General features: G+C 46.6%; 1 protein-coding gene across 5 annotated transcripts in view; it reads left to right on the top strand.

Annotated features, from left to right (window-relative positions):
* The first annotated feature begins 476 nt into the window (after window positions 1-476).
* rbp4 (retinol binding protein 4, plasma) overlaps window positions 477-15,829 on the top strand; it is a 33,622-nt gene continuing 18,269 nt past the window's right edge. Inside the window, exons 1-5 of one of the 5 annotated variants that reach the window (XM_038773259.1) lie at window positions 477-709; window positions 829-964; window positions 1,044-1,177; window positions 1,291-1,397; window positions 11,631-11,843. In XM_038773259.1, the coding sequence (XP_038629187.1) occupies window positions 842-964; window positions 1,044-1,177; window positions 1,291-1,397; window positions 11,631-11,843 (577 nt within the window). In that variant the 5' untranslated portion in view covers window positions 477-709; window positions 829-841. Of the gene's footprint in view, window positions 724-823; window positions 965-1,043; window positions 1,178-1,290; window positions 1,398-11,630; window positions 11,844-15,829 lie in introns of all 5 variants that reach the window. The other 4 variants (XM_038773262.1, XM_038773261.1, XM_038773260.1 and 1 more) reach the window with 4 other exon arrangements.

Here is a 15,829-nt window from a genome sequence, read left to right as displayed (position 1 = left end):
CTGGTACAAAGTGCAATAACATTTCAGTATATGGCACTGACCCAGTTTCCAGCAAGTCTCACAAACATCTGTGACCGTTGCACAGCCAAGAGCTGTCAGCGGTTGGTGCCAATTATTTGTGGAATAGAGGGATTGTGCAAGGGAAAGGCAAGGAAAATAGTTATGAAAGCAACTCTTCAAACCGTCCCAAACATTTTGGAGAGCGTTCTGCGCTCTGTCAAGAAAACAGACGCCCTCCTCATTCCTTTGTAAATGGCTGCCAGATGTGAACTGGGCAAAGCTGCTGCTTCAGCACAATCTGGAGAAGCAGAACTTCATTAAGCAATGTAGCTTCACTCTGACAATCTCTCATCCAGTGAAATGGATGTGGAAACGAAAATCATCATGCAGTGTGTGTGTGCGTGTGCGTGTGGAGGATGGGCTGCTTCTGGGTGGACTATCACCATGCGGTTATGTAACTGGAGAATAGGGTCTCTGTCAATGATTCACATTCCGAAGCTGTTGGTGGTTGGAGGGTAGATTACGAAAGACATAGGGTGGTGGGGGGTGGGAGTGACTGGTGTATATATAAAGATGTGGGAAAGCTAACTAACTGTTCGGAAGAGCTGCTTTTACAGCGTTATATTCACAATTGCACTAAAGGTAAACTCCTACTTTGATTGACTGCTGAATCCAAGTGAATTGAGATTTGTACCACACGCTGTTCACGGTAAGCACAAAGAGGTCAGTGGCAACAGTTGAACCGGGCTGCCTAAAGTCCAGGAGAGGCGGTAGTGGGTGGGGAGATTGCCTTGTATTTAATTGTGTGTCTGTTTTCTGGCAGAGAAGCTGAAGGAGGAGGATGTCACAGTGCAAGATGTTGGGGCTCCTGCTGCTGGTCCACTTTTCCATTTCCCCTTGCTTCGCAAAGTCCGACTGTGTGGTGAGCAATTTCCAAGTGAAAGAAAACTTCAACAAGACCAGGGTAAGTTGTTGGTATTAAGAGGGGAAGTCAGGAGGAGGAGATGAAGCTCCCCGATAGCTGACCCCTTTTTCTCTTCCAGTATGCGGGGAAATGGCACGCCTTCGCAAAGAAGGACCCAGTGGGCATTTTTCTGGAGAGTAACATTCACGCCGAGTTCAAGATTGAAAACGAGACGATGACCGCCAAAGCGATTGGACTGGTTACCTTACTGCCGTAAGCACTTAGTCCCTGTGCAGGCCAGCCTTTACTGAGAGCCTTGTCTCCATTATTAACCCACCCCCACACACACACACTCTCCATTCTAACTATTTCTTTTATTAATGCAGCGAGTGGATCGTGTGCGCCGAAATGATGGGGACTTTCAACAACACAGAAGACCCCGCCAAGTTCAAACTGAAATATTGGGGAGCAGCCGAGCACCTCCAGAAAGGCAGTGAGTAATCTGTCCCCGGTGCAGGCAGCTCTATTTCACAGCATTCCATCTGCTACACATTGGCATTGCTCAGGCCCGTCTTTAAACTTTCCAATCCGGTCACTGATCTTAAAGGAACTCGGACGTTCCGAGTGACAGCACAAAATAATCCCTACAATGCGGAAGGAAGCCATTCGGCCCATCGAGTCAGCACCGACCCTCCAAAAGAACACCCCACCCGACCCCCATAACCCCATCTAACCTGCACATCTTTGGACACTAAAGGGCAATTTAGCATGGCCAATCCACCTAACCGGCACATCTTTGGACTGTGGGAGGAAACTGGAGCACCCAGAGGAAACCAACGCACACACGGGGAGAACTTTCAAACTCCACACAGTCAAGGCTGGCACTGTGAGGCAGCAGTGCTCACCACCTTTTTTTAAAAATGTTCACATTTATCCCATTTTGTTTTAATTAGAATCGCGACCATTAAATCCTAAAGGACAGCCCTTTCCAAAAACGACCCCCCCCCCCCCCCCCACCACCACCACCCTCAAGCAGGACAAAGCTGGTGCAGAGGATTATAGGATGGCTCCTGCTCAAAGAGAGGCATTCTGACTGTCCTTTCTTTGCTGCCTCTCTGCAGGAGCAACTCACCCCGTGCCCCTCCCCCTTTGCCCTTTCCCCATAGTCTACAATTTTCACCTTTCCAAACAATGATCTAATTCTCTTCTGAAAGTCTCCGTTGCCCCTGTCTCCATCACACTCGCAGGCAGTGCATTCCACACCCTAACCACTCGCTATGTGAAAGAGATTTTCCTCATGTTGCCACCGTTTCTCTGGCCAATCACCTTATTCTGGTTCTCGATCCTTTCACCAATGGGAACTGTTTCTCCCTGTCCACTTCATCCAGGCTCCTCATGATTTTGGACGCCTCTATAAAATCTCCTCTCAACCTTCCCTACCCAAGGAGGACAGCCCCAACGTCTCCAATCTATCTACCTAACCAAACTTCCTCATCCCTGGAACTACTCGCACAACATTTTCTGCATCCTTCTAAAAAGTCCACATCCTTCCAAAAATGTGGCGCCCAGAACTGTACGCAATACTCCAGTTGAGGCCAAACTAGTGTTTTATACAGATGTAACATAAAGTCCTTAGTTCTGTACTCCATGCCCCTATTGGTAAACATGATGTGGAGAGGCCGGCGTTGGACTGGGGTGGGCACAGTAAGAAGTCTTACAACACCAGATTAAAGTCCAACAGGTTTGTTTTGAATCACTAGCTTTCAGAGTGCAGCTCCTTCCTCAGGTGAGAGCTGTGCTCTGAAAGCTAGTGATTAGAAACAAACCTGTTGGACTTTAACCTGGTGTTGTAAGACTTCTTACTGTCCTGTTGATAAAGCCCAGAATGTTGTTTACTTAACTAACTCTTCTCTTAATCTTCCCCACCATCTTCAGTGATTTGTGCATTTGAAATCTGGTCCCTCTGCTCCTAAGAATTGTACCCTTTATTTTCTAAGTATAATTAGCTGGGGGAAAGCCAACTTCAATGGGGTAAGAAATTATCTGACCAAGAGAAATTGGAATCAAAGGTTAACAGGCAAAAATGTAACTGATGAACGGGCTATCTTGAAAGAAGAGATAGTTGAGGTGCAGCTAAAGTATGTTCCCATGGTAGGGCAAAAATATCCAGAGCTCTCAGGATGATGAAAGGGATAGAAATTAAGGCGAAGCAAAAAAAAAAGGAACTTTTTTTAATAGAATCTACAGTGCAGAATGAGGCCATTTGGCCGATTGCGTCTGCACCGACCCTCTGAAAGAGTACCCTACCCAGGCCAACTCCCCCACTCTATCCCCTGCAATGCCGTTACCCCATCCCTGGACACTAAGGGGCAATTTAGAACATAGAAAAGTACAGCACAGTACAGGCCCTTTGGCCCACAATGTTGTGCCAATCACTTATCCTAATCTAAGATCAACCTAATCAACACCCTTTCAATTTACTGCTATCCATGTACCTGTCCAAGATTCGCTTAAATGTCCCTAATGACTCTGACTCCACCACCTCTGCTGGCAGTGCATTCCATACACCCACCACTCTGTGTAAAGAACCTATCTCTGACATCTCCCCTATACCTTCCTCCAATCACCTTAAAATGATGTCCCCTTGTGACAGCCATTTCCGCCCTGGGGGAAAAATCTCTGGCTATCCACTCTATCCATGCCTCTCATCACCTTGTACACCTCTATCAAGTCACCACTCTTCCTTCTTCGTTCCAGTGTGTAAAGCCCTAGCTCTCTCAACCTTTCTTCATAAGACATGCCCTCCAGTCCAGGAAGCATCCTGGTAAATCTCCTCTGCACCCTCTCCAATGCATCCACATCCTTCCTAGAATGAGGCGACCAGAACTGGACATAATATTCCAAGTGTGGTCCAACCAAGGTTTTATAAAGCTGCAGCAAAACCTCGCGGCTCTTAAACTCAATCCCCCAGTTAATGAAAGCCAACAGACCATACGCCTTCTCAGCAACCCTATCAACCTGGGTGGCAATTTGGCGGATCTATGTAAGTGGACCCCAGGATCCCTCTGTTCCTCCACACTTCCAAGAATCCTGCCATTAACCCTGTATTCAGCATTCAAATTCGACCTTCCAAAATGAATCACTTCACATTTATCAAGGTTGAACTCCATCTGCCACTTCTCAGCCCAGCTCTGCATTCTGTCAGTGTCCTGTTGTAACCTGTAATAGCCCTCAACACTACCTACAACTCCACCAATCTTTGTGTCATCGGCAAACTTATTAACCCAACCTTCCACTTTCTCATCCAAGTCATTTCTAAAAACTACAAAGAGCAGAGGTCCCAGAACAGATCCCTGCGGGACACCACTGGTCACCGACCTCCAGGCGGAATACTTTCCATCCGCTACCACTCGCCAGCCAATTGTGTATCCAGACAGCTGAATTTCCCTGTACGTCATGCCCCCTGACTTTTTGAGTGAGCCTCCCATGCGGAACCTTATCAAATGCCTTACTGAAATCCATATACACCACATCCACTGCCCGACCTTCATCAATGTGTCATGTCACATCCTCAAACGATTCAATGAGGTTTGTGAGGCATGACCTGCCATTCACAAAGCCATGCTGACTATCTTTAATCAAACTATGTTATTCTAAATTATCATCAATCCTATCTCTCAGAATCCTTTACAGACTTAAGACTGACTGGTCTGTATTTCCCAGGGATTTCCCTATTCCCTTTCTTGAACAGGGGAACAACATTCACCTCCCTCCAATCATCCGGTACTACTCCGGTGGAGAGTCAGGATGCAAAGATCATCGCCAACGGCTCAGCAATCTCCTCCCTCAGTTCCCATAGTAACCATGGGTATATCCCGTCAGGCCCAGGGGACTAGAATGGTTCCAGGGATGAGGAACTTCAGTTATGTAGATCGATTGGAGAAGTTGGGACTGTTTTCCTTGGAGAAGGGAAGGTTGAGAGGACATTTGCTGAAGGTATTAAAAGTCATGAGGGGTCTGGACAGAGTAGATAGGGAGACCCTGTTCCTACTTGGGAAAGGATCACGAACCAGAGGGCACAGATTTTAGTTGATCGCCAAAAGGAGTAACTATGATATGAAGAAAAACAAATTCACACTGTGAGTGGTTAAGATCTGGGATACGCTGTTTGAGAGTTTGGTGGAGGCAGGTTCAATTGCGGCTTTCCAAAGGGAATTGGATCATTATCTGAGAAGGATATATTTGCAGGGCCACAGGGAAAAGACAAGGGCATGACACTTGGTGAATTCTCCTTCAGCCAGCTAGAACAGTCATAATGGTGATGCCACCTTCTGTGTTGTAACCATTCTTGGATTCAATTCTCCTATGGTACATTGTTAGCGATAAACTGAACAATTATTAAATGTGCTTCCCTCTAATGCTGTGCATGGGAATGATTTGAATGACCATGATGTTGCAATGTTTGAATCCCACCAAGCTTGCTCACTTTTCTAATCACTGCTGTGCATTGCGTGCATAGTGCATATTATTAAAGGGCCCACACTCCAACTTAATTCATTAAAATGTATTTGGACTTAAAACTAAAGGGGTGAATTCACAAATGGCACTTATGTCAGAGAGTCCTTCGTGTTTGTCCCTTGTTATCTGCCTGTCCTTTTGTTATTATTTTATGCAGTATATTTGCCTGCACATATGAACCACTCCAAAGGCTTGTGTTAAAAATATTTATGTTTGTAAAAAGGATCTGTTGTGCAACACTTTGTAGAACAGCCCCAAACTTCTCCTTTACCAGATCCACTTATAAGCATGTATTGATTACAATGCCCAAGGACACTATGTCCTACATATAAGGCCACCACTGAAATATGAGATATAGTTCCACTGATATATTTCCTCACTGCCAAGGTAAGCCATTTAAACTGGGCTGAACAGTTTCCACAATTAGGTTCACTTGCAATGCTGAATGTCAACCTTACCTTTGCAACTAAGACAAGTTCTTGTATCCAGTTGTTCATTGAATTGTTGACGGAATCCCTCTTTACATTACATACGAACAACATACAAACATACAAATTAGGACCAGGAGTAGGCCACTCGGCCCCTCGAGCGTGCTCCGCCATTCAATAAGATCATGGTTGATCTGCTTGTTCCTGCCTACCCCTTGTAATCTTTCACCCATTATTAATCAAAAATCTATGTAGCTCTGCCTTAAAAATGTTCAAAGATTCTGCCTCTACTGCCTTTTGAAGAAGAGTTTTAGAGACTCAACCCTCTAAGATAAAAAATTCTCCTCATCTACGTCTTTAGTGAGCCTTATTTCTAGATTCTCTCACAAGAGGAAACATCTTCTCCATATCCACACTGTCAATACCCCTCAGGACCTTAAAGGTTTTGCCTAAGTCACCTCTTGCTCTTCTGAACCCTCGTGGTTACAAACCTAACCTCTCCAGCCTTTCCTCATAAGACAACTCACCCATTCCTGGTATTAGTATAGTAAACCTTCTGTGAACTGCTTCTAATGCATTTACATCGTTGCTTAAATAAGGAGACAAATACTGAACGCAATACTCCAGATGTGATCTCGCCAGTGCTCTGTACAACTGAAGCATAATCTCCCAATTTGTAATCAATTCCCCTTATAATCAACAATAACATTTGATTAGCTTTCCTAACTACCCACTGTACCTACATACTAACCTTTTGTGATTCATGTACTCGGGCACCAAGATCCCTCTATACCGCAGAGCTCTGCAATCTCTCACCATTTAGGTAATATGCTTTTTCCACCTGCCATAATGGGCAATTTCACATTTTCCCACATTATACTCCATTTGGTAGATTTTTGCCCACTCACTTAACCTCCTCTGTGTCCCTTTGCGGTCTTCTTATGCCCTCTTCGCAATTTACTTTCCGGCCTATCTTTGTGTCATCAGCAGATTTTGCAACCATACCTTCAGTTCCTTCATCCAAGTCATCTATATGAATTGTAAAAGGTTGGGGCCCCAGCACTATATCCTGTGGCACACAACCCATCACATCCTGCCAACCAGAGAAACACCCTCTAAGATAAAAAATCTTAGCCAACTCTCTGTTTCCTGTTAGCTAGCCAATCTTCAGTCCATGCCAACATGTTACCTCCTGCACATTTAACTTTTATTTTCCATAATAACCTAATAATCTTTTTCAAATGCTTTCTGGAAATCTAAGTACAGTACATGCACTGGTTGCCCTTTATACACAATGCATGTGACTCCTTCAAAGATCTCCAAAAAATTGGTCAAACGTGATTTCCCTTTCACAAAACCATGTTAACTCTGCCTGATAGTATTGATTTTCGGTAAGTACCCAGCTTTGTCATTTTTAATAATAGCTTCCAACATTTTCCCCTATGACAGATGTTAGGCTTTCTGGCCTGTAGTACCCTACTTTCTGTCACCCTCCCTTTTTGCGTAAAGGAGTTACATTTGCTATTTTACAATCTAATGGAATCTTCCCTGAATCAAGGGAATTTTGATTAAAACCAATGCATCAACTATCTCATTGTCTATTTCTTTCATGGCATTAGGGTGAAGTCCATTCAGACCCAGGCTCTTGTCAGCTCTTGACCCAACAATTTGCTCAATACTATTTCCCTGATGATTGTAAATTTCCTGGGTTCCTCTTTCCCTTCCATTTCCTCATTTACAACTATTTCTGGGATGTTGCTTGTGTCCTCTATAATGAAGACGCAAACTAACTGTTTACTTCAAGCACCATAGCCCTGCTTTCCAATATCAATTCCCCAGATGTATTTTCTTTAGGACCAACGCTCACTTTGTTAACTCCTTTCATATTTAAGTATCTATAGAAGTACTAAGTAGCAATCCTTATATAAATAGCTGTTTTCTCTCATACTCGAGGTTTTCCTCCCTCAATCAATTGTTTTGCTGTTCTTTGATGTTCTTTATATTCTTTCCAATCTTGTGATCTGCCACTTGTCTTTATGCAAATATATGTTTTTTCTTTAAGTTTAATACTGTCTTTAACTTTTTTCGTTAACCACAAATGATGGGCCGTCCCCTTGGAATCTCTCTTTCTCATTGGAATGTGTTTATTCTGTGTATTCAGAAATATCCCTTTAAATATCTGCCACTGAACCTCAATCAATCTATCCCTTAAGTACATTTGCCAGTTCACTTTAGCTAGCTCCACTTTCATGCCCTTATAATTGCCCTTATTTAAATTTGATATATTAGTCTGAAATGCACTCTTCTCTCCCTCAAATTGAATGTAAAATTCATTCACATTATGATCCCTGCTACTGCGGGGTCTTCACTATGAGTTCATCAATTAATCCTGTCTCATTGCACAATACCAAGTCTAGTATAACCTGCCCTCTGGTTGGCTCCAGAACGTGCTGTCCTTAAAAACTATCCCGAAAACATGCTATGAACTCCTCATCTACGCTACCTTTGCCCATCTGATTTTCCCAATCTATAAGTAGATTACAATTCCCTATGATAACCACTGACAAGCTCCCATTATCTCTTCTTTTCTACTCTGTCCTGCTGTGTAGTTACAATTAGGGGGTTTGTACACCACTCCCACAAGTGACTTCTTGTTTTTATCAGTTCTCATCTCTCCCAAACTACTTCTACATCTTAGTTTCTTGAACTTATGTTATCCTTCTCTAACATGCTAATACCATCATTAATTAGCAGAACCATCCCTCCACCTTTTTGTACTTCCTTTCTAAATGTTACTTGCCCATCAATATTCAGGTCCCAATATACATTGCTCTGTAGTCATGCCTCTGTAATAGCTATGACATCATCTTTATTAATTTCAATTCGCACTATCAGTTCGTCTGTTTTGTTTTGAATACTAAGTGTATTTAGATACAGAGCCTTTAGTCATGTCTTTTAAGTATTTTTGCAAATTGGTACTTCTGTCTCTTTGTATCACGGTCTGTTTACCATTTCCCACAATAGTACCTTTCACTCTTGCCTTGGATCTACTCTTTGGTATTTCACATCTTCCAAAATTTCCCCCACCATTCAGTTTAAAACTTCCTCTATTTCCTTTGGGGTGTCTGCTTCCTGAAACAAAGGGTGAGATTCTCCGATTGCCGACGCCAAAATCGCATTCGGTGATTGGCTGGAGAATCCCTTTTGACGCCAAAATCCAGGGCGGCACGTGCTTTTGGACGCTCCGCTCCCTCCAAAATGGCACCATCGCTGAGTACGCCACACATTGGGACGGCCTGAAGGCCCTCCCCCCCCCGATGCTCTGATCTCAATGGGCCGACTTCCCGACGGCGTGGATCACTTGTGGTTTGAGTTTCGTCAACATCATCGGGGGGTGGGGGCGAGCTCCCCGGCTGGCCAGGGGGGCTTCAGCGGGGGCTGGGGGGTCTGGTGGGAGTGGTCCAGAGGTGGCAAGGGGGATTACAGGGGGCACTATCTGGCAGGTTGGGTCCGCACGGGGCCGGTGCCATGTTGTACGGCGCGACCGCTGTCGGTCCCCGCCGTGCGCATGCGAGGTCACGGACCAGGCAATTCTCCGTCGGTATCTGCAGGGAATGCCGGGGGTTGTATGTGGCATGGCTGCTAGCCCCCCACCAGGCAGAGCATCGGTGCGGGGGTGCTGCCGACTTTTACTAGATACATGCTCCGGACATAGCCTCAGAATCGGAGAATTCAGCCCAAAGGGTCCCGGTAATTCTCACCGTCCTTAATGTGTCACAATATCTGCAGCTCAGCCTCCAGCTCAATGACCCTGAACCGAAGTTCCTCAAGCTGCAGACACTTACTGCAGACTTGCTTACCCTGGATAACATTGGTATCCATGAGCTCCCACATGCTGCAGCTGTGACACATCACCTGTCCTGCCATACTTATAAGCTTTAATTGAATACTTAAATATTTATTTTCTTTTAGATATTTATGAATATTATCACAAATTCCAGTATTATTTTATACCTGAGAAAAATACAGGCGGCACGGTGGCGCAGTGGTTAGCACTGTTGCCTAACGGCAGCCAGGGACCCAGGATCGATCGTGGCCCCGGGTCACTGTCCATGTGGAGTTTGCACATTCTCCCCGTGTTTGCGTGGGTTTCACCCCCACAACCCAAAGATGTGCAGGGTACGTGGATTGGCCACGCTAAATTGCCCCTTAATTGGAAAAAAAAGAATTGGTAGCCTAATTTAAATTGAAACCTTAGGGAAATAGACCTTGACCAGTTACTCACCAGATACTCACCAACAGTTCTCTTCTTCCCTTGGGGTGGAGCAGAAATCAGGGTGAAAAAGTTAGAAAAAGAAAAGAAGTAACTCCCTCCCCTCCGAACCAAACCGCCTGAGCTCACCAAACTTCCACACTCTGTTTGAAATCACTTTTCGTGCTGGTCGCACAGAGTTTGTCTGAATTTATATATACAGAACAAAGGGACTTGCTGAGCCCAGGTGCAGCAAGACAAGTTCAAGCCAGCTTCCTGAAACAACCACTTCAGCTGCCGTCAATGCACAGCTTCTATCTCCCTGCTTAGGCCTCCGGATAAAACTTAGAAGCTAAACAATACTTGTGGTTAAACACTAGAACAAACAATAATAGATTTGTGGAAAGATATTCATATTTCCCTCAGCTCATCAAATTTCCACACTCCATTTGAAGTCGCACATTACGATACAATAAATTAAAATTCTGTGCATTTTCTTTGTTTCCTTTGCATACTACCTTTCTCATTTTGTTTGTCTCTGCCATTTTGCTTTTTATCAGAACAAAATAAAAAATCTACTGTGGTAAATTAATGATGAATTAGGGAGTAACAGACAGATGCTGAGCAATGTTGAATTTTCATCTTTTTTGACTTCCTGCTCTGCAGTAGATGGGATGGGCCTTTGTAAAGTATCTCAGTAATGAGCACTAGTGAGTGGACCTCTGAGAAACCTGTGCTCCTGCTGATAGAATCACTGGTCTGACCTTACAGCTCCACCTATGTGAACTTGAATCAGACAAACATTGTGGAGGCTGGTTTAGCTCACAAGGCTAAATTGCTGGCTTTTAAAGCAGGCCAGCAGCACGGTTCGATTCCTGTACCAGCCTCCCTGGACAGGCGCCGGAATGTGGCGACTAGGGGCTTTTCACAGTAACTTCATTGAAGCCTACTCGTGACAATAAGCAATTTTCATTTCAATTACTTACTTTTATATAATATCTTCTAATAAAATGAAATGTGCCAAGTTGCTTCAGTGAATGTTATCAAAAAATGGACACACCTGAGGAAGTATTAGGACGGATGAACCAACAGCTTAGTTAAGCAGGTTTTCAGGGGTATCTTCAAGTAGGAGAGAACAGCAGAGTGTTAAATGAGGTCATCCTAAAGCCCAGGCTGTTGAAGGCTACCAATGGTGGAGCAATAAAATCAAGATTCATATTGACTCCTGAATTGGAGTAGCGCAGTGGCATTGGAGGGTCGGAGGGCTGCAGGGGATTACAGAGATAGGAAGGGAGAGGGTGAAGCCATGGGGGGGGGACTTGAAAACAATGATGAGAAGTTTATATTTGAGGCATTGCCAGACCAAGAGCTGGTGTAGGCCAACAAACACAGGGGTCTGAAGGCTGAATGGGGACTTGGCAGCGAGAGTGCAGGAATAATCAATCACTTTTGTAAATATAGCAGCCTGAGTTACATTGTTACTCATTAGGATTGAAAAAAAGCTTTGCACCTTGTTCTTTTCTTTCAGATGATGATCACTGGATTATTGACACAGATTACGATAACTATGCCATCACATATACGTGTCGAAAGCTGAATGATAACGGAACTTGTGCAGATAGTTACTCATTTGTATTCTCGCGGGATCTTAAAGGACTGACCTCTGAATCACAGCGCGTTGTCCGAAAATGGCAGGATCACCTCTGCCTGGCATACAGATACAGGCGTGTTGCTCAAACAGGTAAATGCAACAGAATTCTAGAATTATCTTTGAAAGAAATGGGGTGCCTAGTCCCACATCTCTGCCATTTGTCAGTTCTTCATTGTCAAGTATCTGTCCAACTCTTTTTAAAAGTTATTTCCAAAATTGACTGCCACCACTTACCCAGGGAGAACATTGCAGATCTCAACAATTCTCTGAGTGAAGAGGTTTCTCCTCATACTTCCTCTAGATTTTTTTCAGTGATTTTGAATGCATGGCCCCTAGTTTTTGATCCACTTTCCAAAGGGAATGGTTAGTTTTCCCTTATTTACTTTACCGAAACATCAATAAACTACCTCTTAACTCTGCTGTTCCAAGGAGAAGAGTACCTTTCTAACCTCTCCTCATAACTATAGTTCCTGATACCTGGTACCATCCCAGCAAACCTTCTCTCGATCCTTTCTACATTTACATCTTGAGTATTGCTGAAAAAAGAGACATGCTATCAACGCTTTTAATCTTGCAATCATCAGGACAGACTCACAAGAATCTCAAATCTCAAAGGAAACAACAATTTATACTACATGAGAAGAGGTTGCTGATTGGTTGGCAAGTGGACTCTGATTGGTGGCGATGTTGCCATGGAGAATACACCAGGGAACAGTTAACTGCCAATCTTTGTTTAACTTCAAACCAGGCAGATCAACTCTGATTGGTCAAGACATTTCCTTGGGGACTTCCGGTAGCGGCCATGTCCGGATAGGTCGCTCATACAGCAGCTCCCGCCAAGATCGGACATTTGGGCCCTTTAAAGGAGCTGCAGCGGCACTTCGGCAGTGATTCCCGGCGTAGCAAGAGGCGCTGGAGAGGTTCCCCTCATTGCTGCATGGAGGGGACCAGGAGTGGGGCCGTGAAGAGAGCAATTGCGGTGAAGCGGGTGGAACGGGCGCGAGAGGACAAAATGGCTGCCGGCGCGGACCAGGCAGCGTGGGCCCAGTGGTCGCGGGAGCAGCAGGAGTTCCTGAGAAGCTGCTTCACAGAGCTGAAGACGGAGATGCTGGCCCCTATGAAGGCCTCTATGGAAAAGATGGTGGAGACTCAAAAGTTGCAGGAGAATGCTATTAAAGACGTGGAGAAGAAGGGATCTGACAACGAGGATGAGATCCTGGGCCTGGCGGTCAGTGTGGAGGCACATGAGGCGCTGCACAAGAGATGGCAGGACAGACTGGATGACCTCGAAAACAGGTCTCGGAGACAAAACCTGCGAATCCTGGGCCTCCCTGAAGGTGCGGAGGGGTCGGACGCAAGCGCATATGTGACCACGATGATGGGAATGCTGATGGACACCTTCCTGCGGCTCTTGGAACTGGACGGGGCGAACAGAGTCCTCGGGCGAACGAACCGCCGAGGGCGATGGTGATAAGGTTCCACCGCTTCACCAGGGAGTGTGTCTTAAGATGGGCAAAGTAAGTGGGAGAACTGTGAGATTCATATATACCAGGACCTGGGAGCTGAATTGGCTAAGAGGCGTGCGGGATTCAACCGGGCTAAGGCGGTCCTCCACAACAAAGGGGTGAAGTTCGGTCTGCCACACCCGGCGAGGCTTTGGGTCACGTACCAGGACCGGCACCACTATTTCGATACACCGGGTGAGGCGTGGACATTTATTAAGCAAGAAAAGCTGGACTCGAGCTAAAGTACAGCTACACGTTGGTGAAATGCCCTGGTGGGGATGTGTAACTGGGTGCTGTCCTAATCTGTCCTAATGTAAGATTGGAAGTAGAATTTAAGCTGTGAGGGGACTGGGGGGTGGAGGGGGGCTGGAGGGGGCTGTGTGATGGTGGGTCGTTCTTTTCCTTTGTTGTTTGGCCTGCTGGGCCCTTTGCCACGTTCTCTGATCTGGCGGAGCTCAGCCACAGAGGGGGGCTCTCCAGGTGGGGGGAGTCGTTCTTTTTTCAACGGGGCGGGGTAACGCCCGGGGTGTGTTTCTTATTCCTCGGGAATAATTTGGTTGGCTCTCTCTTACCTTTTGGGGGAGGGGAGGTTGGGGGCCCGAACAAGGAGACAACAGTAAGATTGGAGATAGAGGCGGGAGTGGCCGGGGTCAGCATAGGTCAGCTGACCTACGGAAGAGTAATGGGGGGAAAATCAGTGTTTAGCGGGGGCTTGACAGGGGGGATTCGGGGGGCTGGGGGGTGTGGGGCACTGCTTTACTGACTGAAGGGGAGTCAGCTTTTGGGAACAGATGGAGAGTCGGGATGGGGACCCTCCGGCGGGAGGGCTTGAGTGAGCGGGGGGGCACGGGCCCGTGGCTGGCCGAAAAAGGGAGATGGATAGTCGGCGGCGGGGGGGGGGGGGGGGGGGGGGGGGGGCAACCCCCCATCCAGGCTGATCACGTGGAATGTGAGAGGTCTAAATGGGCCAGTCAAGAGGGCCCGCGTGTTCTCGCACTTAGGGATTAAAGGCAGACGTAGCCATGCTACAGGAGACGCATTTAAAACTCGCTTATCAAACGAGGTTGAGGAGGGGATGGGTGGGCTAGGTGTTCCATTCGAGGCTAGACTCAAAGACCAGAGGGGTGGCAATTCTGGTTAGTAAACAGGTGGCATTTGAGACAAGGGGGGCAGGTACATAATGGTGAGTGGCAAGCTGCAGGGGGCCTGGGTGGTGCTGGTGAGCGTCTATGCCTCGAACTGGGATGACGTGGAATTCATGAGGTGCATGTTGGGTAAAATCCCAGACTTGGAGTCAAATAATTTGAAAAGTGGGGGCGTACTTCAACACAGTTCTGGATCCGGCACTAACTACGGTCTAAGTCCAGGTCGGGAAAGAGACCGGCGGCGGCCAAGGTCCTGAAGGGGTTCATGGATCAGATGGGGGGCGTGGACCCATGGTGATTCGCGCGGCCAAGGACGAAGGAGTTTTCTTTTTTCTCCCACGTTCACAAAGTGTACTCTCGGATTGACTTTTTTGTGTTGAGCAGTGCGTTAATCCCAAGGGTGGAGGGGGTCGAGTATTCGGCCATTGCAGTCTCAGACCATGCCCCGCACTGGGTGGACCTGCAACTGGGGGCGGAGGGAGGGCAGCGCCCTCTCTGGAGACTGGATGTGGGACTGCTAGTGGATGAAAAGGTGTGTGGGCGGATAAGGAGGAGCATCCAAAACTATGTGACACAAATGATAGTGGGGAGGTGTGGTGAATTATAAACCTAGTAATTGTTGTATTATATGTATTGTGTCCTTGTGGGCTCTGTATACGAGCCGTTGCGCGGCTCTGCCCATAGGGGGAGATGAGGAGTTTGTACTGGGCTCCATCCTTGGCTCTGCCCTTGGCTCCGCCCATGGCTCCTCCCACTAACCGGAAGTATAAAGCTTTGCAGTCGTGAGCCTGCTGCCAGTTCATCTCGTCGCAGGCAGGCTCAGTTGTAAGACTATTAGAACCACTGTTCACTTCCAATCATGTGTCTTGTGAATTGATGGTCTCATCAGGAGGTAACAGCAACAGCGGTCTGGGAGGCTATGAAGGCAGTTATTAGAGGGGAGTTAATTTCTATTAGGTCCCATAGAGAGAAAAGGGAGAGGGCGGAGAGGGAGAGGCTGGTGGGAGAGATACTGAGTATAGACAGGAAGTATGCGGAGACACCTGAGGAGGGGCTGCTAAAGGCGCGCCGGAGACTGCAGGCGGAGTTTGATCTGCTGACTACTGGGAAGGCGGCGGCGCAGCTGAGGAAGGTGAAAGCAGCAGTCTACGAGTATGGGTAGAAAGCAAGTAGGATGCTGGCGGACCAACTTCGCAGGAGAGAGGCGGCCAGGGAAATTGGGGAGTGAGGGATAAGGCAGGTAACACGGTCTTGGGCCCAGAGAGGATCAACAAAGTCTTCAAGGAGTTTTATTGTAAACTGTACGAGTCAGAGCCCCCGGGGGGAGGGGAAGGGATGAAGCAATTTATGGATCAATTGAGGTTCCCAAGGGTGGACCAGGATCTGGTAGAGGGACTGGGGCCCCGATTGAGTTGGGTGAGATAGT

The sequence above is a fragment of the Scyliorhinus canicula genome, chromosome 16 (assembly GCF_902713615.1).
Source record: "Scyliorhinus canicula chromosome 16, sScyCan1.1, whole genome shotgun sequence".
NCBI lineage: Eukaryota > Metazoa > Chordata > Chondrichthyes > Carcharhiniformes > Scyliorhinidae > Scyliorhinus > Scyliorhinus canicula.
The sequence above is the reverse complement of the archived record's forward strand: the minus strand, read 5'-3'. Positions and strand labels throughout refer to the sequence as shown.